This window comes from Aotus nancymaae, unplaced genomic scaffold (genome assembly GCF_030222135.1).
Source record: "Aotus nancymaae isolate 86718 unplaced genomic scaffold, 86718_ANA_hifiasm-v0.15.2.pri h1tg000022l_1, whole genome shotgun sequence".
NCBI lineage: Eukaryota > Metazoa > Chordata > Mammalia > Primates > Aotidae > Aotus > Aotus nancymaae.
The window spans coordinates 43,962,637-43,988,563 of NW_026988435.1; the positions used below are offsets into that span (position 1 = coordinate 43,962,637).

The 25,927-nt window shown below is 40.3% G+C and overlaps 1 protein-coding gene across 1 annotated transcript in view; it reads left to right on the top strand.

The window, feature by feature from the left end:
• BACE2 (beta-secretase 2) overlaps window positions 1-25,339 on the top strand; it is a 106,072-nt gene extending 80,733 nt beyond the window's left edge. The window contains exons 8-9 of the mRNA XM_012445126.3: window positions 431-599; window positions 18,130-25,339. Coding sequence (XP_012300549.3) covers window positions 431-599; window positions 18,130-18,383 — 423 coding nt within the window. The 3' untranslated portion in view covers window positions 18,384-25,339. The remainder of the gene's footprint in view (window positions 1-430; window positions 600-18,129) is intronic.
• The last annotated feature ends 588 nt before the right edge of the window (window positions 25,340-25,927 follow it).

A 25,927-nucleotide genomic window follows, 5' to 3' on the forward strand; every position in this document is an offset into this window, starting at 1 on the left:
TGCTTCCCAAAATTGCGTAAAACCAGGCTGTGCCCTAACCACCTCAGGCACATGTTCTCAGGACCTCCTGAGGGCTGTCTCACGTGCTGTGGTCAGTCATATTTGGCTCAGAATAAATCCCTTCAAAATATTTTATAGAGTTTGACTCTAATTGGCTGCAGACAGCTGGATGGACATCTGGGTGTATGCACCTGCCAGTAACTCCAGGTGGTGGATATGGATCATCTGCTCTGTCCTGATCAATAATATTGATCACCATGCTTTGGATCTTCTCTCCTCCTGGAGGGCAGGGATGAGATCATCTTTCTTTCCCTGCAGCTCCCCCAGCACCTGGGAGGGTCCCGAGCGTGCGTGTGACCTCAGCAGTTTTGTGATGTTGCCTGATTTGTGCTTTCCCTTGTTTGTTTGCTCTCTCCTCTCTAACAAACAGCTTTACATTCAGCCCATGATGGGGGCCGGCCTGAATTATGAATGTTACCGATTCGGCATCTCCCCTTCCACAAACGCACTGGTGATCGGAGCCACGGTGATGGAGGGCTTCTACGTCATCTTTGACAGAGCCCGGAAGAGGGTGGGCTTCGCAGCGAGCCCCTGTGCAGGTGAGCAATTCTAACATCAAATGGGGATCCCTGACAAGAGTCCTTTATGTAAATGTGCTGACTTGGAAGCCATTCTTGATGGCACATCAATTACCATTGAATTGTTTCACTCCTTCCTATCACCAGGGATCAAAATCTTCTCAGTAAAATGGGTCATGGGGGGAGCTGAGATAATTAAATGACATCATCCATGTAAAACTTCTAGTCTAGTGCTTGGCACTTAGAAAATGCCTTCTGAGTGTTAGTCCTGATAGTCAAGGAGTAAAAATATGCTGTGGAACCTTGGAGTTGCATTACTGTTTTTTGACAGTTAAAGCAACGTGAGTAAGGAAGAAGTTTCACATTTAAGCTGTGTACATTTATTTTTCCTTAAAGCTGTCCTCATTTTGAAATAGGAAATGAATGCCTATCATTGCGATTTCTTGATCCTAACATAATGAGACCAAGGAGCGCCTGTTTCTCATGGGGTTCCTTTGAAAGACGTGAGGGCAGCCCGCAGCATGACTCTGCAGTCTAGCTGAAGGGTTGGCAGGTCTTCAGAGAAACCAGGAGAGCACAAGAAAGTCAAGAGGATGGTTAAACCCCATAAGCTTGGAAATGTCTTCAGATTTCACAGTTTGCTTGAAATGGAGTGTTTACACGGCACATGGTTTAATGGGAGGATTAGGTATTTCTGACAGAGTCCAGCCTGCAAGGCAGAGGCAAATCACAGAAGTGGGCATGAGATTGAATTGCCAGAGACAAGTGGAAGAAGAGCCTGAATCAGAGAAATGGCTGGGAGAACTGTAGCCTTTCAAAATAAGATGTCAGGGGACTGAAAAAAAAATTGGTGCATTAGATTTGAAGTCAGGAACAGAATGAAATTCCAAAGTTGTGCTGGTGATATGTGAAAGGAGAGAAAAATTAAGCGTGAGGCCAAAAAAGAATTGATGACAAGGAGGTGAAATAGAAGGAAATTTGGGGATTGATAGTAAAATATAAGGTCATCATGTGGTTAAAGGAAAGGGGATTTGTAGGAATTTGATGGATATGAGATACTGCTGGAGGACAGGTGAGAGGGCTGGGCCCGCCGTCCCGGGAGCCTCAACTCAGACCTCCACTCTGATCTGAACCCAGATGAAGAGCTGCCAGGATGAGGTGGCCGGGCAGAATGCCAGGTGATCAAAGCTGAATTATTGCAGGAGGGAGAGATTTCAGCTACTATTTTTTAATACCTAAAACATGGTCTTAAAACAGGACTCCTGATAAGTAAAGCAGATGAGGGGTGCTTCATTAGCTGCCTTTAGCAGAATGGCATGTCAGAAAAGTAAAGTAACAATTTAGAGAACAGAAATATTAAAAGGAAAGATTGCATCTGAACTGTTAGGCCAATTCATATTCTGTATAAATAAAATCATTCAACCCAGTGTACGTATATGATACATCGTGACGCGTCTGCGTAAATATCTGTGCGGAAGTATTTTCACTTTGCTCTTGTGAGCAAACATGGAACCCTTCCATTGTCATGTTTTCCGTCTTTGCCATGAGTAATGTTTACCTTTTGCGTGTGCAATAACTCTTTCAGCCTATTCAGTAATTATTGAGTGAGGGCTTTCTTTGTAGCAGCAAGTGGGACTGAAATATCACTGAATTTCCTAACTGTGATTATTTTACTTCTTTTTAACCAGGGGAATCTAAGAACGTAAGCAATTTTGCCCACAGTTTCCGTTTTCTTGTTAAATGTCATTAAAGTAGAGGCTATTATGGCAACAGCTGTTAGAGTCCACTGAATATGGCAGAGTCTAATAACCATTTGTTTTTAAGTGAATTACTGTTGGAAATGGTGTAATATTAGGCGTCCTTAGACAGGGCAACTTTTTGTCCCCGAATTTCACTGTGAGTTATTTGCTAGGTGCTCTTCTATACATTTTTTTGTTGTTCCTTTTTATTTCTTTTGTTTTTTGTTTTTTGGTTTTTGAGACGGAGTTTCGCTCTTGTTACCCAGGCTGGAGTGCAATGGCACGATCTCGGCTCACCGCAACCTCCGCCTCCTGGGTTCAGGCAATTCTCCTGCCTCAGCCTCCTGAGTAGCTGGGATTATAGGCACGCGCCACCATGCCCAGCGAATTTTTTGTATTAGTAGAGACGGGGTTTCACCATGTTGACCAGGATGGTCTCGATCTCTTGACCTCGTGATCCACCCACCTTGGCCTCCCAAAGTGTTGTTCCTTTTTAAAAAATTTATTTAAGGTTTTGGTACTTAAACGTTTGATTTTACCAGCTGGAGGGAAATACGCTGATCTGTGTCTCCTCTTCCATGTGGATTGTTTAGCCATTAAAGTAATTACTTTGCTCAGGGCTGCAATTAAAGGCCCAGACAGTGCTTGACAGAACCCTAATAAATGGAATAGCTATGCTGCCTTTTTTTAAAAAAAAAAAAATATATATATATAAAGTGTTTATTTTTTCATTATAAAATGTTTAACAAAAAAAAACTTTAAGTTACAGAAAATCATATACTGTGTGCACATTTACAGAATATCCAGATTTAACATTTTGTCATATTTTCTTTAAAAAATTGTCATAGAAATGAGAAAACAAGTGTAGCTGAAGTCCCACCCCACCCACCCCCTTCCCCAGCATTACTCATTATCCTGAAATTAGTGTATATTCTTATCTAAATTACTGTACATTTAGAATTTTACTAGATGGGTGTGAGCACCTTCTGTTAATTATCTATTGTTAGGTAACAACTTGCCCCCAAATGTCACAACTCTCTATCACCTTCTGCAGTTTGTTTCTTTTTCTTTCTTTCTTCCTTTCTTTCGATTGATTGATTGATTGAGACAGGGTCTTGCTGTGTCACTCAGGCTAGAGTAGAGTACAGTGGCATGATCAGGGCTCACTTCAGACTCAACCCCTGGTTTAGATGATCCTCCACCCTCAACCTGCTGAGTAGCTGGGACTACAGGTGTGCAAGACTGCCCTAGATAATTGTTTTGTATTTTGTGTAGAGGGAGTTTTGCCATGTTGCCCAGGCTGGTCTCCAACTCCCTGGCTCAAGTGCTAAACCCCCTGTGGCCTCTCAAAGTGCTAGGATTACAAGCATATGCCACCACACCCAGCCTGGCTTTTGTTTTGTTAAGAGACAGGGTCTAGCTCTGTTACCCAGGCTGGAGTGCAGTGGCGTGATCTTGGCTCAGTGCAGCCTTCACCTCCTGAGCTCAAGCGATCCTCCCACCTCAGCCCCTCAAGTACCTGGAACTACAAACATGTACCACCATGCCCAGAACATTTTTGATATTTTCTGCAGAGATGGGTTTTCACCATGTTGCCCAGGCTGGTCTTGAACCTCTGGGCTCAACTGATCCTCCCACCTTGGCCTCCCAAAGTGCCAGGATTACAGGTGTGAGTCACCATACCTGGCCATCTTGTGTAGTTTCTGAGGGCCAGGAATCGAGGAGGGGCTTACCCTGGTGTCTGACCCAGCATTGCTCATGAGGCTGCAGCTATCTGAAGTCCTTTGTAGGAACTGGTTCCAAGTTCACTCTCATGGTGGCAGGAGCCCCACTTCCCTCACCATTTGGACCTCACCCCAGGACTACCTGATGTCCTCTGGTCAGTGCTGAGCAAGTGATCCGAGAGAACACGTCAGAGCACCCAGGACAGAAGCCCCAGTTTTCATCACCTAATCTTGGAAGCGGCACGTTCTTACTTCTACCCCTCTCGGCTGGTCGCACAGAATGACCCTGATATGATGTGGGAGGGGACGACGCAGGTAAATGCCAGGAAGCAGGGGGTGGTCATTAGCAGTTACCTTGGAAGCATCCTACCATATACTTATCACAAAACCTAGGTTGGTTAATTTGTTTGTTTGGTTTCTTTATTTTATTTTTAAATTTGCAGGAATGCTGTGGTGGTGTGTATCCTTTGTCAACTCGACTTTATTGTTCAACATTACATTTCATAGATTTTCCATATTGATGTGAGTACTAGGTCATTTGTTTTGACTGCATAATATCTCACTTTATGAATGTATCTAGATTACCCATTTTTATCTTAACATTTGGGTTATTTCTGTATTGGCAATTATAAACAGTACTGCAGTGAACATCTTTGTGTAGGTGAATGACATCCTCTAGAAATGGAATTTCTAAATGATTTAATATGCAGCTCTTCAGTGTTATTGGCTAAGGTTAAAACCGTCTTTATAGTAGCTGGAACATCAGCGTTATATGAGAATTTCCATTCCCTAAAAGCATTAGTGTCTTTGTTTTGTCTTTGTGTTTCGCTAATCCATGTACGTGAAGTAGTGTCACATTTTAGTTGATTACTTTCAAGTTTACACAACTTTGGACATTTTTTGGGATGTTTGAGCTTCTTCTCTAAGGATAAATTTTCCTATTAATATATGCACATTTTTCCACCCATCGTTTTTATTGATAGACATGAGTTCCTTATATTTCTGAGATATTAATTTTTCTGGGTTATACCATCTAATCTCCCTGACTTCTTTTTACTTTGTTTTGGCACCTTTTATTCACATATATATATATATCTTTAATTTAGTGAAATCAAGTTTACCAGTATTTCTCTCATGAATTATGCCCTGTGCCTTATTTAAGAAATACTTCCTTAATCCAAGAAAATAGCGATAATTTTTCTTCTAAAGATACTGTATACTTTTTTCTTATTTTCTTCCAAAAAGTGAATTAGGAAATTAATTTTTATAAGGACTTACCATTTTCTCAGCATCCTTATTGGATATATAATGTTTTCTCCTCTGATTTTTCCAGTATTTTATTATGAAAATATATCTACAGAAGAGACTAAAAATAATACAATGACATTCTGCATGCCAACCATCTAGATACAGTAATTTTTAGCATTTTGCCATATACCAGTATGTGTGTATAGGTTAGTATGTAGTTTTTGCTGAACCATTTGCAAATGAATTGCAGATATCATGACTTTTACCCCTAAAAATTTTATTATGCATCTTAGAAATAAGGACATTCTCCTATATAAACACAATACCATAATCACACCTAAAAAAATTAATAATATTTACTAAGTATCATGACTATGTAGGCCACATGCAGATTTCCCCAGGTGTCCCCGAAATGTTTTCATTAGCTGTTTTGCTGTTTTATTTTGTTTCAGAAGGCCAGTTCTTTTGTACAATGTATCATATTTAGTTTTATCTGTTTCCTAATGAGATCATATAATGCATTGATTTTACCTCATATTCCCTTGAACTTAAGTCTCGAGGCTTAATCAGACTTGAGTTAATTTTTTTTGCAAGATATCTAATAAATTTTAATAGCATCTTTGTCATGTACTGCGTCCCCATTTATACGTGAGCCTATTTCTGAGCATTCTGTTCCATTCCACAGGTCAAGTTGTCTACCCTTGGGCTAAGCCATCTAGTTTTAATTTTTTTTAGTTATGGAACAGTATCTGACAGGGACTTGACTCTTCTTACTCTTCTTTGCAGTTCTCTTGACTACTTTTGCCCTTTTATTCAGCTTGTTGAGATCCCTGAAAAACCCTATTGGGATTTCTATTAGAACTGCATTGAACTTGCAGAATTAACTTGAGAAGAAACCAAATCTTTACCACATCAAGTTTTCCCCCTTGAATGTGCCAGATCTTTCCATTTGTTTAGGTCTTCTTTTATGTCCTACTGCGGTGTTTTGTAATTTTGTCCAAAAAGATTTTACACAAATACTTATTCCTACGTATACCTCTTAGTTCTTACCATAAAAAATGAGATTATTTTGCACTGCATTTTCTGGTGGGTTGTTTGGAATATGGGTGTGCAACTTTTATATATTAATCTTCTATCCAGCCACATTGCTAAGTTCTCCTTTTTAGAAACGGTTTCTAGAGTCACTTGGACTTTCTATTAAAACAGCCATATAACCTGAAAATAATATATTTTAAATCATTTCTGATCCTTATATCCTTTTATTTATATTTTTGTGATGACCTCTGAGACAGTATTGAATACAAATGGTTACAATGGACATTTTTGTCTTTTTTCTTACTTTAAAGGAAATATTTCTCATTTTGCACCAGGGAGCATTATGCATAAGATAGATTTGTGGAATTGCCTTCTTAATTCTAAATTTAGGGATTTCCAGTTTCTGAAAAGTATTCAGTATGAATGGAAAAGCTTTTTGACAATTTCCACATTAAACACATGCCTACTCTATAATCAACATTCAACATTAAATATATGCCTACTCTATAACCCAGCCGTTGTCACTCTTAGGTGTATGCAAAGTATGTAAGTGTATGTAATGAATGAAATGAGTATGTAAGTGTATGTATGAAATGAGTATGTAAGTGTATGCGTGAAACGAGTATGTAAGTGTATGCGTGAAATGAGTAAGTGTATGCGTGAAATGAGTATGTAAGTGTATGTGTGAAATGAGTGTGTAAGTGTATGTGTGAAATGAGTGTGTAAGTGTATGTATGAAATGAGTATGTAAGTTTACTGAGACTTAACCAGAAGGTTCGTAGCAGCTTTACACATAAAATAACTGAATAATACATACTTTAGTAGTTACATAAGTACACAAAACATCCCAAAAGCCAACCAGAGGAAAAGAGGTAAACAATTGTTGACTTGTCATTCAGTGGAACAACACACAGCAATTTTCTTTCTGTTGAAGAATGCACCTTTGGATATCTTTTATAAAAGACTATGAAAGGTAAATTTTATTTTGCCTCAGTTTCAAATCACAGTTTAGCTGTAAATGGAATTCTAGGTTGCTCGTGTTACATTAGTGTTTTGAAGTTTCAGTTTCATTGTCTTTAGGCTATGATGATGCTGAAGAAAAGACACTACTTGGTCTTAATTGTTGTACCTTTAAGGGTAATCTGTTGTTTTCCTTAGTTACCAATAAGACTGCTTTTATTCTACATTTCCAGTGTTCTGAATAGCGTTGTGAAGTTTCACTATGATGTGTCTAAGTGTAGGGTGTTTTCCCATCATGCTACACCCTTTATGCTCTCTGAATCTGACAACTCATGTCTTTCGTCCTCAATCTTAGAGAATGCTCAGCTGTTACCTCTTCTACTGTTGCTTCGTACACATTCTCTCTGGTCTCTTCTTCTGGATCTCTCATTTCAAGTAATGAGATTTCTCATTATTTATTTCAGGTCCCTTGACCTTTCTTGTTCATGTTTTCCTCTCTATCTTTCTTTGCTGCATTCTGTGTAATTTCTTCAGATACATCTTATATTGGCCTTATTCTCTGTTCAGCTATGTTCAATCTACTGTTTAACCTATTCAGTGAGGTTTTTTTATTTCTTTTTTTGTGCTTTTTTTATTAATTATTTTTACTATGTTTTGATTCTTTAATTGTCTTTGGTTTTGGGGGTCTTTTTATTTGAGTTTTTCATTTCAATGACTTTATTTTTTATTTCTAGAAATTATAGCTCATACTTTTCCAAATATACCATTGCTGGGCACAGTGGCTCATACCTGTAGTCCCAAAACTTTAGGAGGCTGAGGCAGGAGGATCACTTGAGTCCAGAAGTTCAAGACCAGCCTGGGCAACTGTGTTATTTCATTCCCAGGCAGCTAGAAAGACATACCTGGGATTGGGTAATTGATTAAGAAAAGAGTTTTAATTGGCTCATGGTTCTGCAGGCTGTACAGACTTCTGCTTCTTGGGAGGCTTCAGGAAACTTATAATTGTGGCAGAAGTTGAAGGGGAAGCAGGCATGCTCTTCACATGGCCAGAGAGAGAGAGAGAGAGAGAGAGAGAGAGAGAGAGAGAGAGAGAGAGAGCAGATGCTACACACTTTCAGACAACTATATCTTGTGAGAACTCTATCATGAAACAATACTGGGAGATGGTGTTAAACTATTAGAAACCACCCCCATGATCCAATCACCTTCTACCAGGCCCCACCTCCAACACTTGGGATCCCAATTCAGCATGAGATTTGGATGGGGACACAGCCAAACCATATCAACAAAAAAGTAAGACCCTGTCTACAGAAAAGCAAAAGATTAGCCAAGCATGGTGTGACATACCTATGGTCCCAACTACACATGAGGCTGAGGCAGGAAGATCACTTGAGCCCAGGAGGTCAAGGCTGCAGTGAGCCATGATCATGTCATTGCACTCCAGCCTGGGAGACAGAACAGATTCTAAATAAATAAACAATATACCAGCTAACTTTTCTATAGTGTCATTTAAAATTTTTATTGTGGCTTGGGTTTTCTTTATTTTTAGTTGTTTTTTTTTTAATTAAAAAGGCTAGGTAATATTCCGAAGGTAAAATATAGCACATAGCCGCACTCCCTCAGAGGTAGTCATACTACTAATGCCTAAAGTTCTTCCTTATTTGGTTTTTTTTTTTATTTTTTTGAGCCTTGTAGTCTATTATATGGGTGCTCCCTTATTTAACCAGTTCAATATTGATAGACATTTAGGTTGTTTTAAATCCTTTGTTGTTACAAATAATACTGCAGAGGACACCATTTATATATATCATTTGCATATATAAACGTGTACGTCTAGGTTAAATTAGAATTGCTGAGTTAAAGGGTATCAACATGTGTAATTTTAATGAATATCACCTCATTGTCTTCCATAGAGCTTATACTCATTGACACCTGGCCATACCTTCTCTTGTAATGTAGCTGATGACCTGTTTCACCAGTCAGCCCACCAACCTGGTGTTACCAAACTAGGAAATTTTGGTAATCTGACAGGTGAAAAATGACAGGTGTAGTTTCAATTTGTGTCACTTTCTGTGAGTCAGATTGAGTTTATTTTCATATGACTAAGGTCATTTGTTTGCCCTTTTCTGTGAACTACCCACTCATGTCTTTGTCCGTTGTTTTCTGTTGGGTTATTAGTTTTTTGTATTAATTTGTAGGAACTCTTTATGTAATGGAGTAATTAATGATTTGCTTGGAGGAAAAAAATACTATAATTTCTGTCTCAATTGTAAATATTTTAAACTTTGCTTATGACATGTTTTAGTGTAAAAAATTTCCCTTTGTATATTTAAATAGTTTGATATTTTGCTTTAAGGCTCTTGGGTCTACTGTTACATGTTAAATGACTTTCCTCACTAAAAGTGCTTTGTGACTTATTCAAGTGCTTTCCTGTTTGATTTAACTTGGCATGGAATGTATGGATTAAACTTCTTTCTTCCAGGATGACTATCCCATTGTTATAACATTTATCAAATAATTTATCTGTTCTTTAAATTCTGCAATTACTGCATACTAGTAAATATTTTGGAGATGTATATCTATTTTTGGATTTTCTGTACTATTCCATTGATACAGTATTAGTTCCCTTTTATTCCTTTTTCAGAATGTTCCTACTCTTCTTAATTTTTCTTTCCTTTCATAAACCTTTGAGTCAGCCTGTTTAGTTTTAAAAAATGGTATATTAATGGGTTTTAGTCACTTTAAATACAGCTGTGGTATAATCTTGTGCACATTGTTCTATTTTTCCATCACTCATGGGGAATTCATCTTGTTTTTTTTTAATCTGCTGACTGCTCTCTCATAGTGGGCTTTTTTCTCATTTGCTTTGCAGTTTTTTGTTGTGAGTTAATGTTTAGAGGGAGCACATTTTTTCTTCCAGGAGAGTTCAGTGTGCCTTGGGCTGTAAAGTGTTGCTATAAAGCCATTTTACATTTGTTTCTGCTGAGTGTCCTCAGACCACAAAAATTTTGGGATTTGTATACCAGGTTGTGTGAATTAGATGCCAGCCATGCTTGAGGTGGAGGATTAGGGGCTCCATTTCTCATGGCAGAGTTTCTTGCCCTCCTCCCCCAACCCCTTAGCCCCCTAGCTGAGCCAGGCTTCCTTGTTGGTCGAACTTCCCAGTTCCTTTCACCAATAAACAAGGCTTGCACAGGCATCTTGACCCCAGTGCCCACATTCTTGGTGCCCAGAGTCAAGTCTCTCACCCCTTCTGGTCATGGGAACCCAGCCCTAGGGCCTTTTCTCTGGTGAGCAATGTCTCTTACTTCTGCGCTCAGCTATAGAGATAAAAAGTTATATTTTGTCCTCATTTCTCTGTGTTGCGGCAGGAAGAGGTTCTACCTTCACACCAGCCACTGTCTGAGGACCCAAAATCTTTGGGAGCTGCCCTTCTCTCGCAGTGTTTTTTTTTTAATTATTATTCTGGTTTTCATGGTCATTTTTGTTTGTCAGATGACGCTTAGCCTAAGGGTTGGGGTGTGGGGAGCACTGAGTAGGAGCTCCTTGATTAGAATCTCCTGGGGAGCTCGTTCAAAATACACCTGGTCGACCTCCTCATGCCCTTTTCCAGCCAGGGCACAGGAGGATGGTGGTGGGTGGGAAGGTGATGGGTATTTTGGAAAAATTTCCCCAGGTGCTTCTCTTATGCTGACCCTGCCTCTCCTTGGCCTACCCCCACCCCTGCTCAGAATCATTACTGCAGTCAAATCGGCTGGAGGTCAGGGTGTGTTATCCCTCTGGCCAGTGTCTCATATCTGACACAGATTCTAGGGACTGGAGCACTTTCAACCGCCTCTGTGTTGCTGGGCTGAGTGTCCTATGGCTAAGAAAATAATAGAGTGTTAAAATTGACAACTCTCTGTTATTTTAATGTATCCAAAGCTTATGAAATACCACCCATCTCTTTTTATAGATTGAGACATTTAGCACCCAAGAGCTGTATAGATCTCAGCTTGTACAACTCGAGACGCATCATGGATGATGGCAACCATTTGACTGTGAATTTTTCTTACTGCAGGTTGAAATGGATCATCTGGTGCATGCTCATGTTTAAAAATAGGCAAGTTAGCTGTTAAGAGCAGTTTCAGAGATACGCCTCTGCCATCTACTTAGACTACAATCAAAAGATACTAAAGCCAGGGACCCCAAAGGTGTAGCTCAGGCAGTAGCTCTGTTTCCTCATTTTACAGAAGTAAACACTGAGGGACCCAGATGGTCTATGGCTTTCACATGATTGCAGAAAAAAACTGGCTCTGGGTCCAAAGCCCCCGTCCTGAAACTCCAGAATGTTCTTCTAAGTAAACCATGCCTACTCAGAAAGCATCTCAGTACCAGATAATCAGCGTGGTGGGACAGTTCTCATTATTTTGTATGCTGTAGGGAAAAAGACCTGACCATTATAATTTTTATCCTTGGTAAAATTATAGATCTTCCACAGGCACTCATTATCAACCAGACCCTGACCTTTCAGAGAAAATACACAATTAAAACTGTGACATTGATAAAAGAATTAAAAATAACGATGTAGTAACAGAGGACACTTATGTAGCACTGATCTTAGCCCAAGACTGTAGTAAGTGCTTAACATCTATTAACTTGATTGTTCTTACAAGATTGACTTATAGGGGCTGTTATTATCTTCATTTTATAGGTGACAAAACTGGGGGCAAAGAAGTTAAGTAACTTGGCCCAGATCGCACAGTTTGTATGTGGGAGCTGGGATTGAAACCCCAGAAGTCTGGCCCGAGGGTCATGCTCTCATCCACTGCGTACAATGGCCTCTCAGAAATCAATCCGGCTTACAAGTTAGAATCTGCTTTATAATCATAGAATTAGTACTATAAGTAATAAATGTGGACACCATGCAGTGGATGGCATTCCTGATTCCGGAAGGAATTTTAAATCAGCTTTTCTTTAATGCTAAGCAGCTAGTTAATATGAGAATGTAGTTGTTTCTGGATAATGCTTGATGTCTGACAATCTTAAATTGGTGCTGTTTTTCAAAAACTCGAAAACAAAATCCATGACTCTTCTAATTATAAAAGTGATACATGTCTACTCGGGAGGCTGAGGTGGTGGGAGGATTGAGTTCAGGAGTGTGAGGCTGCAATGTGCTACTATCATGCCTGTAAATAGCCACTGCACTCCAGCCTGGGCAACATAGCCAGGCCCCATCTCAAAAAAATAAAAAGTAATACATGGTATATTGAAGAAAATTGATTTTAATTTTTTTTTTTTTTTTGGTATTTTTATTATACGCACCACACACAGCACATACAAGAAAATGGGTATGAACTCAGGCATTCAGCTGGAAGAACAGTAGTGAATCAATATGCATGGAGCCGGTGTGACTGAGATTGGTTTGGTTTTTCTTCTCTAATCTCAATGTGATTATGTCACATGTATTATTGTTTGACATACTTTGACTCCCTTACTCTTTTGACTTTTTAAAACAGCTTTGTTGGGATATAATTGGTGTAAAATAAACAGTTCATATTGAAAGGATACAGTTTGATAAGCGTTACATCCGCGCACATCTTTGAAGCCATCACCACGAGGTAGTGGTCCTATGCACTGAGCTGTTTTCCCTGCCCCCCCAGGTCCTCTGGACCCCATGCCATTCCCAGGAAACCCCTGACCTGCCTTCTGTCACTGTAAACTAGTTTGCATTTGTTGGAATTTTATATAAATGAAATCATACAGTACATATTCCATTTTGTTTGACTGCTTTCACACAATATAATTATTTTGAGGTTCATCTATAATGTTTCACGTTCGATAGTTCATTATTTTATTGCAGATCAATGCTCTATTGTGTTTAGACATTACAATTTCTTTATCCTCATACACCTGTTAGTGAACTTTTGGGTTGTTGCCAAGTTTTGGGTTTTTTGGCAATTATAAATAAAGCTGCTATGAACAATAGCATGCAAGTCCTTGGACACATATTTTTATTTCTCCTGGATAAACAAATAGGTGTGGAATGGCTGAGTTATATAATAAGTATGTTTCACTTGCCGCCAAACTCATTTTCAAAGTTGGCTGTATTATGTCACATTTCTGCCAGCAGTTTATGAAAGTTCCAGTTGTTCAAACATCCTCACCAACATTTGATATGGTCAGTATTTTTATTTAATAGATATTAATATTTAGTGGTCTCATTGTGGTTTTAGTTTGCATTTCGCTAATGACTAATGATCCTGAATATCTTTTTATGTGCTTTTTTTGCCATTCATGTATCTTTTTAAATGAAGTGTCTTTTCAAATGTTCTTGCCCATTTTTGTGTAGGGTTGTTTGTTTTCTCATTATTGAGTCTTCAGAGTTATATATTAAGAATACAAGTCCTTTACCAGAAATTTGGCTTGTAAATATTTTTGCCAAGACTTTTTCATCTGTTAATATTTTCTTTTAAGGAGGAGAAGTTCTTACTTAATTTTGATAAGATCATTTTTGTTTTTTTATTTTACAAATTGTGCTTTTGGGTATGCTAAGAAATTTTTCGCCTAACCCAAAGACACAAAGATTTCCTCCTGTGTTTCTTTCTAGAAGTGTTGTAGTTTTAGAAATGTTATTTTAAAAAAAAGAGAGATGGAGTCTTGCTCTGTTACCAGAGTGGAGTACAGTAGTGTGAGTATACATGCATACAGTAGTGTGTGTTCCTTGTAGCCTCCATCCTCTGGCCTCAAGTGATCCTCCCACCACAGCCACCTAAAGAGCTGGGAATACAGGTGTGAGCCACCACCACACCTGGCCACAAATGTGTTATTTAGTTTCCAAATAATTAGGGATTTTTCCAGAAGCTTTCTGTTACTGACCTCTAATTTAACCTCAGTGTGGTCAGGGAATATAGTTTTTAGGAATTGAATCTTTTGGAATTTATTGAAACTTGTTTCATCACCCAGAATATAGTCTATCATGGTAAATATTTCTTGTGCTCTTGAAAATAGTGTATATTCTGCTATTATGGATAGAGTGTTTTATAGTAGGTCAAGTTAGTTGATAGTGTTGTTTAGATATTCTGTATCATTACTTATTTGCTGTCTACTTGCTCTATTATTGAGAAAGTGATATTGGAATCTCTGACTATATTTGTGGATTTGTGGATTTCTCTTTGCATTTTCATCTGTCTTGTTTTATGTAATTTGAAACACTCTTATTAGGTACAAAACCATTAGGATTTTTACATCTATTTATGAAGGGAACATTTTATCATTATGAAACTACTGTATCTCTGGTAATTCTTTTTGATCTGTATCTGTTCTGTCTAGTAGTAATGTAGCCACTCTGGATTTCTTTTGATAAGCATTAATATGATACATATTTTTCATCTGTTTACTTTTAACATTGTGAGGGTTTTTTTTTTTTTTCTTTTTTCTTTTTTTTTTTCCTGAGACAGAGTTTCACTCTTGTTGCCCAAGCTAGAGTGCAATGGCACGATCTTGGCCCACCACAACCTCCACCTCCTGGGTTCAAGCAATTCTCCTGCCTCAGCCTCCTGAGTAGCTGGGATTACAGGCATGTGCCACCATGCCTGGCTGATTTTGTATTTTTAGTAGAGACGGGGTTTCCCCATGTTGGTCAGGCTGATCTTGAACTCCCAATCTCAGGTGATCCACCCGCCTTGGCCTCCCAAAGTGCTGGGATTACAGGCGTAAGCCACTGTGCCGGCAACATTTTGAGTCTTTACATTAAAAGCGAGTTTCTTGTAGGCAGAATATACTTGGATCTTGCTTTTTATCTAATTTAGCAATCTCTGCTTTTTAGTTGTGCTGTTTAAATCAGAGATCCACAAACAACTGTCTGTAGGCTGAATCTGGCAGGTAGCTTGTTTCTGTATGGCCTGAGCTAAGAATAGTTTTTACATTTTTAAAGGGTTGAAAAAAAAACAAAGAAGCTAACCTAAAAAGCTTAACATATTTACAATCTGGCCCTTTATGGAAAAAGTTTGCTGAATTCTGGCTTAGAATTTATAGTTAATGTATGATTGATGTGTCTCTGTTTAACCAGTAAAACAATGAAGAAAACTATTTTTCTTTTTCTCTCTTTTGTCTCATTTTTTCCTTTTTTGTTGCCTTCATTTGGATTGAGTATTTTCTATTTCTGTATATCTTCTTTGCTAGTTTATTAGCTATAACTATTTAGTGATTGCTTTAGGATGTATAGTATAAGTTTTTTTTAACTGATCAGAGTCTACTACTTCATATAGTCTAAGAGCCTTACAACAATACACTTCTATTTCTCTTCTTCAGTCCTTTATGCTATGATTGGCATGTATTTTATCTATGCCTGTATTATAAGCCACCTGACACACTGTTATAATTTTTGCTTTAATTGGTTAATTTTTTAAAATATTTAAATTTAAAAGTAAAGATTTTATAACTACTATATAGTTTCCATTTCTGGTGTTCATCATTCTTTTGTGTAGATTCAAGTTTCCTTCTGATGTCCTTTTTCTTCTACTTGAAGAACTTTCTCTAGTGAAAATCTATGATGACTTATCTCAATTTGTGTATGACTGAAAACATTTTTATTTCATCTTAATTTTTAAAAGATGTTTTTGCTGGGTATAGAGTTCTAGGTTGACAGGGCTTTTTCTAGCCCCAGTACTTTAAAGATGTTGCTCTATTGTCTTCTAGTTTGCGTTGCTTCCAACATGAAGTCATCTATAATCCTTATTTTTATTCATTTGTACATAACATTTCTTTTTTCTCTCTCTTTGCTTTTAAGAAATTTTTATCACTGGTTTTCAGCAGTTCACTATTATAATCTATGTCATTTTTTGTGTTTAGGGTCCTTTGGGCTTCTTGGATCTGTTGGATTTACAGTTTCATCAAATTTGGAAAATTTTTGGTCATCGATTTTTCAAATATTTTTTGCCTCACAGTCCCCTCTTTCTTTTGAGTACTCTGATTACATGATTTAGCAGCTTGATGTTGTCCACACTTTGATGTTTTCTCTTTTTATTTTTCAGGTTTTTTTTTCTCTCGGCTTCATTTTGGGTGTTTTCTATTGTTATGTTTTTTAATTCATTCGTCTGTTTTTCTGCAGCATATAATCTGCTATTACAACCATCCAGTATATTTTTTATCTCACATATTGCAATTTTTACCTCTAGAAATCTGATTTAGATCTTTAATGTTTTCTGTGTCTCTGTTTACCATGTTTAACATTTTATCTAGCATCTGAGTAGAATACAGTCATAATAAATATCTTGATATCCTGCCTGCTAATTCTGTCATCTGTGCCATTTCTAACTAAGTTCCAATTGGTTGATTTTACTCCCTGCTATGAACTGTGTTTTCCTGCTTCCTTGCATAATTAGTGCTATAGAATAAATGTTTATGTCCTGCCAAAATTCTTATGTTGAAACCTAATCTCCAAGGTGATGATATTTGGAGTTGGGGCCTTTGGAAGGTGATTAGGTCATGCGGGCAGAGCTTTTCTTTGTAAATGGAATTAGCGCCCTTATTAAAGACAGTCCAGGAGAGCTCCCTCGTCTCTTGCACCTTGTTTCTCTCTGTGTTAAGCAATATCATTATCTACAAACCAGGAAATGGGAGTGTAGATTGACTGCAGGCTGCATCCCTCTGTTCTCAGGTGTTGGCAGGCTCTAGTTCCTTGCCTTTCTTTTTTAGTGCACTTAAAAAAAAAAGCCGTATTAAGACAGAATCCACATTAGCAAGAAAATGCAGTCACTTTGCAAAGTAATCGAGCCTGTTTTCCTCTGATTTTAAAAACCATTCTTTTCAGGTCACTATCCCACTGTTATTTTGACTTTTTCTTTCCTCAGTCAAAAAGGGTACTGTTTGGCAACTCTGAAGATCTTGAAGCTTTAGTTATAGAAAAATTAAATGCTTTGCAGTGTTATTTTCTGGTGCCAAAATACTAATTTCTGCAATTACATATAGGAAAAATGGATAATGAGGCCTATTTCTTTTTTGTATTGCAAGTAAAGCTTAAGATCCCATATTCCTGAAAGGATCAGGGAAGCTTAGTGCAGGGAAAGGAAGTCTACTGATAATCCACAAACTGGCTTTAAGAAATCATCTCAACTTTCTTCTTGGTTTGAAGTTATTCAAGAGTCTCTAGCAGAAGTCACTGGGTGAATTTTAACTGTGTTTCTCTTTGTCACCAGGGATGTCATGAATTAGGTGTTGCATTCACCTACTGCTCCTGGCTGTAGATGAGACCTAGGGTTAGAGTGGAGCAAGGCGGGTCTCTCGATCCAGTCTGACCCTGGGAGTTCTCGCAACCCACTAAGACTGTGGATCAGGCTGATGTGAGATCCCTGTCTGTAGTAGAATCCATGGTAGAGAGTGAACTCAGGTTGACTCCACCAGGAAAAATTCCCCATGACACAGGCAGGTCCAACTGAGCTTTCTGTGGTAGCCTCTCCTACTCTTTCTCCCCTTTCTCCTCTTTTTTCATCTCCACGGAGGAAGCACAACCCACGCAGCTGTCACGACCCGGCGCTGACCTGCACTCTCACCTGCGTGGCACTGCAGCCTCACCGGCCTTCCATGAAGCACAGGCTGCTCCCGTAGATGTCCCACCGCAGTTCCCCTCCACACCTAGGCTCAGTACCCGCAGACCTTGAAACACACCGTCATTCCAGTGTGCAGGGTCTGGACCCCCGAAGGCACACTGAGCGGCGACCCCCTCGGGGCTTCCTGAGCTGTCTAAGCCACTGGGACCTGAGTGCCACTTTGTGGTTTAATCAGCCAAGGGGTTCTCTCTGTGTCAGATGTGGGAGGTGGTCTGCTCATGTCACAGCTCTGGATTTTCCCTTTATGTCTCCCCAGAAATTGCAGGTGCTGCAGTGTCTGAAATTTCTGGGCCGTTCTCAACGGAGGACATAGCCAGCAACTGTGTCCCCGCCCAGTCTTTGAGCGAGCCCATTTTGTGGATCGTGTCGTATGCGCTCATGAGTGTGTGTGGAGCCATCCTCCTTGTCTTAATCGTCCTGCTGCTGCTGCCGTTCCGGTGTCAGCGTCGCCCCCGGGACCCTGAGGTCGTGAATGATGAGTCCTCTCTGGTCAGACATCGCTGGAAATGAAGAGCCAAGCTGGACCTCAAGCAACCGTGGACTCAGCTATTTAAAAAAAAGTCACATTTCAAGGGCAGCGGCCGGGATGGACGGCGGTGCTTCCTTCCGCGCCCACCCGTCTTCAATCTCTGTTCTGCTCCCAGATGCCTTCCAGATTCACTGTCTTTTGATTCTTGATTTTCAAGCTTTCAGATCTTCCGTACTTCCAAGAAAAATGATAATGAAAAAACAAACATTCTAAGCCAAAACAGAGTGGATTGGGCTGCAGGCTCTATGGGATTGGTTATGCCAAACTGTCTAGGTGTGCCACCAACACAAAACAAAACCAAGTGTTGGCTAGTTCTCTTCTCTCTCCAATCTCCGGAAAAATAAGTGCACATAGTTAACTCCTCTTAGCTTACGGGAAGCTTTTTGTATTAATCACCTTTGAGGGTATTTTGTGCCAGACCTCAACCTGGGTCAAAGTGGTAAAGAAGGCTTGCAGTATGATGGCAGGAGAAGCAGCCTGGGGCCTGGGGATGTAACCGTGCTGTCCCCTTCAGAGCTGGAAAAAGAGCCACAGGCCCCTTTTGTGGGTTTCTCTGTGCTCTGAGTGGGAGCCAGAATTCACTAGGAGGTCATCGACCGATGGTCCTCACCAGCCTCTTGTGAAGATGGAAGGCCTTTTGCCCATCGAGGTAGAGTGGGAAGGAAACCTCCTCTTTTTGTACCCAATACTTCTGTTGTGTTGTTGGTGCGAAAGTAAAAACACTACCTCTTTTGAGACTTTGCCCAGGGTTCTGTGCCTGGGTGGGGTTGCAGGCAGCCTTGACGGCAGCTGTTCCCTTCACCCAAAAGAATTAGCATCCCAACAGCCAAGACCCAACAGGTGCTGAACTGTGCATCGACCAGGAAGAGAGTTCTGTCACCAAGCTGGCCACTATCACATATGCTTACTCTTGCTTAAAATTAATAAATCGTGTTTTCATGAAAAAAAAACTTCTTCTATTTCACTAGCTTAGTTGTCTCTTTTTTCAAATCTTCTCTAGAAGTAGGTTGGTTATTACCCTGTTGGGAAACAGGGAAATGGCCTGATGCCCCTATTTCTGACCAGCTGTTGTCGAAGGAAGATGCAAGATGTAGAGAAGACACGAGGGAGCGTCTACTAATCCCCATGCTTCGAAGCCATGTGTTTCCCTTTGCAGAACCGGCTAGGCTCAAGGATACCCATCCAATCAGCTTAAATTGTTTAGCAGTTGACCTCTGTGCTGCTTCCCTTGGGGAAGTTTAATCTTTGGTAACAGGTGTACAGTGGTAGCCTTATGTGGGGCAATCCCTACTTTCTGTCACTCATTGAGGCCTTTGCCAAAGAAAAGTGGAAGCCCTTACCTCGACATAGCCAGCCTTCTATGATCTGATGTCATTAAGAGAAGAGTTGAAAGACTATCCCTTCTCTCCTGCTTCTGTGCCAAGCTCAGTGTTCACTCTGCATTTCTTTTGGGGTGGGTTGGATATATTACAGAATTCCACCCAAAGTGCTAAGTGTCCCCTCCTGCAGAAGTGTCGTTGGTATTCACAGTAGGCTGTGTGTGGATGTTTCAGCCATCTGCTCTGCTCCCTGGGTCCCCGGGTCACGTCCATACTGAGAAATATGTGACTGTGCCAAAGAGCCGTGGAGGCCACGTCGGCTTGTCATGGTGTCCTGGAAGACTCTCCAGCAGCCAGAAGAACCTTCTGTGCTGTTCTCACTAGAGAAGATTTGAGTTGCAGCTTGGAAGGAACATGATGGCACGGAATGGGAGGAGGGGGCTCTTGTATCAGGGCCCATTGTCACGCCTGCTCTCAGCTTGTTGAGGACTCAAAATCTCAGAGTGCATTTCAGAGGGAGAGGTGTCTGGAAGTCAGATTCTCTTCTCATCCCATTGGCTTTTTCCATGGTTCCTGTTTTGTGGGCCACTTTGCATAGGAGTGATGCCAGCACCCCTAGATTGTGCCTTCCCCTTGCTGTGAAAAATTCAAACCCCTGAAATAAAAGGAGGGAATTGCAGGTATGGCCTGGTTAGTTTTCCCACTTATTTCTTTATACAGGCAGTTTCTGTTTCATTGTATTATAGGTTTCAGAGGCGGGAAGCTTACTCCTGTCGCAGATGAACAGGCATGGTTCTCGGAATACACAAAAGTCACAAGCTAGGTTTCCAGGTAGAGTAGGTGAATGAAGTTTGCCATCATGCTCTCTTGTATTTCATATCAAATTTCTTTATCTTTTCCTATCGCATGTCATTGGATGTGACAATTTGATGAAAATACTGAAATCACACAAGCATAACTTAGCAACAGGAATGAAATAGACAATTGAATGTGGGACATTTTTCTGGCATGCCTTCCTGCTCAGAATTGGACTTCCAGTCGGAACCCTGTTAGTGACACCCACCTCCTCCAGTTATGTAAATGGATGCTTGGCTTGGCAAGCCTTCAAGGAGGTTTGGCTTGGAACAGGAAAGGAATTAGCAACCCTTTGAGGGTGTCATTTTTACCTTGTAATACGCTGTGGAGAATACTGGAAGGCAGTCCTTGCCTGAAAGGTGCAACTTAGCGTTAGGTTATCAGAAACATTGTCGAGTCTGGTGGGAAATAGGTGCTTCTATATAGACAATATTATTTTAAGATGCTGCTTTATTTTCTTGATAACTTCTTTCAAAGTCTGAAATGAAATCCTGCCTTCAGCAACTGAAACCATTTATTAAAAATAGCAAGAAACGAGATGGGGACCAATTCTATTTTTATTCTTGGGAATTTAAAAGAGCCACAAGTGACTGGTGTCAGCTCTCCCAGCATGTACTGTACACGATTTTGTATTTCTCCTGAACCAAAAACAAGTACCTCGCACCCAAGAAACAGATGCCCTGTGTGCGACTGCGGGGAATGTTTTTCTAGAAAATGTTCCACTTCTGAACACTGCGAAGGACCTTACCTGATTCATGGTGAAACACAGAGGTTTTGATTGGAGATAAATTTGGGGTCACTTACGGTTCAAACTTGTGAAAGTAGTTCCCAGGAAAACAGCATTAATGACTCTGCAGAGCTTTGGGTAATAGATGTTGAAAAGCAATTGTGAATTGGGGATTCCGTCGTTTCATTTAAGAGGTGAAGAGGGATTTGATTATTTAACTCGCCAGGTGCAAACTTGTTAAATTCCTCTTTCCCCGTCCCTGCTTGGTGGAGCTGCCATGTGCGGCTCGGTTCTAAGTTCTGGCCTAACGACACTCGATATCATTGGGAATAAATCGCTGTTCAGCTGTCTGTTCCACAAACAACAGTAATTGAGTTTCACAGACTTTATCCTGATTAGTGGAAATCAAATAATTGGGTGGAATTCCCATGCCTGTTCTCTTGCACAAACTTATTAGAATTGATTAGAGAACTGTTTGGAGGAAAAACTTGCCACTAAGATTTTTTTTTTTATGACCAAGCACCATAAAGTGTAAAATTAGAGGTTTTGGCCAAAAGAGGTACTCGGTTTTTTTAATACCAAGAAAACTCCATGCCATACCACAGAAGTTATTGTGTACATATTTAGGGAGTTTTAAGAATTTCACATTTGAACGTAAAAGCAGTTTACCACTTAAATGGCAGGCTGGAAAAATACATTTTGAGAGGGATAGGGAGAATAAGAATATAATTAAAAGTATGCTAACAAAGTAAGCAGAACATATTCTTTTAGAAAATGCAGTTTAGACCAGGTGTGGTGGCTCATGCCTGTAATCCCAGCACTTTGGGAGGCTGACACAGGTGGATCACCTGAGGTCGGGAGTTTGAGACCAGCCTGGACAACATGGTGAAACCCCGTCTCTACTAAAAATACAAAAAAAGAGCCAGGCGTGGTGTTGTGTGTCTGTAATCCCAGCTACTTGGGAGTCTGAGGCAGGAGAATCACTTGAACCAGGGAGGCAGAGGTGGCAGTGAGCCGAAATCGTGCCACTGCTCTCCAGCCTAGGCAACAGAGTGAGACTCCATCTCAAAAAAAAGAAAGAAAATACAGTTTAATTCCAGCCATCCTCAGATTTCTTTTCCCTTTAAAGTGGCTGAATCCATTGGAGATGTGGCTCACTTTGCAGAGCCACGATTTCCAAACTTAAGGAATATTCAAGCAGGAGTCATGTGTCAATGACAGCTTTGTCAGAGGGAGAGATTGGCCTGGTGGCCGGGTGTTGCCCACATGGAGCAAGGATTGGTTCTTTCAACAGATGGATAGTACAGGATGGCTGGGGCCTGGCAAGTTCCAGAATCTGGGAAGAGGGCAGGGCAAGAAGGAGCCAGAAGCGAGGTCCCACCCTTCAGGGGGCAGTGAGCCACGGAGGTCCGCACCAGCCAAGAACGTCCCCAGGACGACGTGGGTACCTCAGTTCACCCCACGTTTTTGGCACAGCCTACTTTTTAGGAATTTTCTAAAGGAACTTCTCAGGATTGATTATTTGTCAGAGGAGCAATTAAGTCAAGAGAAACTTGCTTGGTGGCCATATGTAAAACACACCTATCCTAATAAAACTAGAGAGGCCTCAAGGACCAAGCAGGACACAGTCGGGTTCAAGGTCATGCACCAGGAAGTTTGTAGGACAGGGTCAAGCGACTGAGGTCAAAGGGAACTGGCATCGTGACCTGTGGAGTCTGAGCATGTGGAAGCCTCCTGGCAGCAGTTACCCTGGTAGTGTCATTGAGAGGCACAGCAGCTCGGCCCTCACTGCTTCTGCCAGCTGTGCTGAGCCAGCCCAGCCCGTGCATTCGGAACGCCTGACAGCTTCCTTCTCCAGAATGTCTCCTGTCACTGACTTACAGAAAAGGAGCTCCCTCCTGTCTCACTGGTGTCAGTGTGGGAGCCCTGCTCCCCAGGCTCCACGTCCCCGGAAGGTCCAGGCTGTCCGGGAGCACACCCAGCCCCATTCAGCGTCAGTGCAGGAGGGACGAGGGAGGCTGCAGAGCAGGAACCAGGGTTTTCAGATGTGGGCGGCTCCCTGGGCTGTTGGTGTCACCGCAGGGGTGGGCAAAGGCTGTTTGCCACATCTGTGGAATGTGGAAATGAGAACAAAGCCACGCTTCTTAGTGATGCCACCAAAACCTCAAGTCACATCAGCGGCTGAATCTATCATAGGTCTTGAGGATACGTAACTCCCACTAATAAATACAGTATTTTCTTCCCTTCCCCGAGCTTCCTCTAGGCTTCTTATCAGATATTACACACAGACATCCAGTGCTTCTAAACTAAATTATACTGTGTAACTTTTACATCACACTTGCTTAAAAACCACACGGTGGGTAGCGGCTGGGCCAAGAGGCATCGCAAAGCTTCCTGATAAATTCGAATCCAGCCCCGGCAAGAGTGACGTGCGGGTACCTGGTCCCTGACGCTTGTGTGCCCCGTTGAGCCCCGGGTACTTGTTGGACACTATTGTGATGAGAGCAGCCATCCTGATATCTCCACTAGCACCTCGGGAAGGAGGGTGATAGTGAAATATCTGTCTCTCCTCTGGGAATCAGGGGAGCCCTAAGAAGTGGGTAGTTCTCTTTACAGATGGATAATTATTTGTATGAGGCCAACCAGATGAAGTCCAAACTGTATAGAACACACGTGTGCTTCACACATAGCCTTCTGAGTAAAATATGTTGCCAGTATAGGTTTGTCATTATATAATTATAAATGATAGAATGAAATCTACATTATACAATGTAGATTTCAATGTTAGGCACAGCTGTCACTTTAGTGATATCAATAGAAGGCTAGAAAGCTTGAGCGTCCTTGGCAACCTAGCCTTTGATGTCCAGGTTTTGCCATAGGATTTTCTTCATTTGGGTTGGAATAAAAATGCATTTTTATTCACAAGGCATGGACAGATCAGAATATCATAAGGAGGGAAGTGTCTCCAAAGGTCAGGACTTATTTTTTTCTGTTGAGTGCTATATATGGAGGTTATTAAAAGTTCCCTGATATGAGTATGGTTTCGCTTGCTACATTGTACCTATTGAAGTCAAATTTTACACAAGTCTCACATTTCTGAGATTAGTGTTCCTGAATGAAATGTTAAGAAAAACATTAAAAGATTATCTCTTTTTAAGATGGAGGGAAAAAAGTGAACAAAGCTAATTATAATGAAAATTGCTAATTTTGAAAAAAGCTAATTATAATGAAAACAAAATATCATTTCTTAACAAATGTAATGCAATTTTGTGTTCTTTGTTGCTAGTGGTATAAAATGAGATTTTTCCCCTCATTTTTTAAGATTGTAGATGTAATTTCACGCATTTATATCAGTGAGGTTTGAAATTCTGTGCAGCAATTACTCGGCACATGTGATAGGGCAGAGAATGAATGAGGTTTGTCTTGTCCTGATAAAAGCTGAATTTTTATAATCTAAAATGGATGTATTTTCTACTATTGCTGTTAATTTGCATTGTTAAAAATTCTTAAAGTTTAACATGCTATGTCCAGTCATTGAAAGCGACCACTCATGTCTTCCCAAAGTTACTGACTTTTCTGCTGTGCTAGAGTCAGTATTTTGCTTCTGGCAGAAGAGATGCAAGCTGTGTGTCCTCACACAGACGCAAAAAGTAGTGCTTTGCAAAATGTTTGTTTTGTGTTTATCTCAGATTAACATCCTTTAATACATGTTTCTTAAGTGTAACTTGTACTTTTGAAAATGCTTAAAATTATTTTATATTTCCCTTTTGGAATTTTGCTCTATTTCCAGCACGCTGAATTGATTTAAAATTGTAATAAGACCAAGAGTTGGAGTAATGGGATATTCATTTCATCTTAAAAGTGGCTTCATAGCTACTGATTAATGTCTGAACCATCGTTGTGCCCTTCAGAACTGGAGTTTTCTAAAATAATCTTATTTTTATATTTGTATGTTCCAGCAATTTAAGATATATACCATTGAAAGGGAGATAAAACACTTTTGTTTATTTGAATAAATAATACTTCCAACCTGTTGCTTTTGGAATTTTTTGTAGATACTTATTTCTCTTGGGTCACACTTCTGAAATCACCGTAAGTGACAGGTCCGGTGGTCTGTTACCTCCACTCCTTCCTTGTGGGTTCCTGGAAAATGTCAAGGATAAAATCAAATGGAAGGAAGGGTTCAGACTCAATCATTAAGATGCAAAACATGCTGAAGGTGGAGAGAGCAAAGTACTTTAGAATCTGGAAACCCTACAGGGGGAGAGAAAACACCTGTAGAGAAGAAATCCAATAAGCCCATTTCAGCGGCCGTAAGGATGGGACAGATGGTTCAGCTGGGTCCTGGAGATGACCAGGATGACAATGCCTATGCCATGATCACCCTACAGGGAGATGGCATTCTCCCATTTCACAGATGAGAAACTATTTCTGAGTCACCCACCCAGGAAAATACAGCTAAAAAGTGGAGAGGAATCCAGCTCTGTCTCCCTCCAATGGCCTGGCTGTTTCTCTGCACCACACTCTGGTCCATCTGCCATTTTGAACCACACTCTCAGAGCCTAATGCATCATTTGTGCCAGAAAAATCCAGTTTAGTGGTTCAGTCTCTAGAGATGGATGTG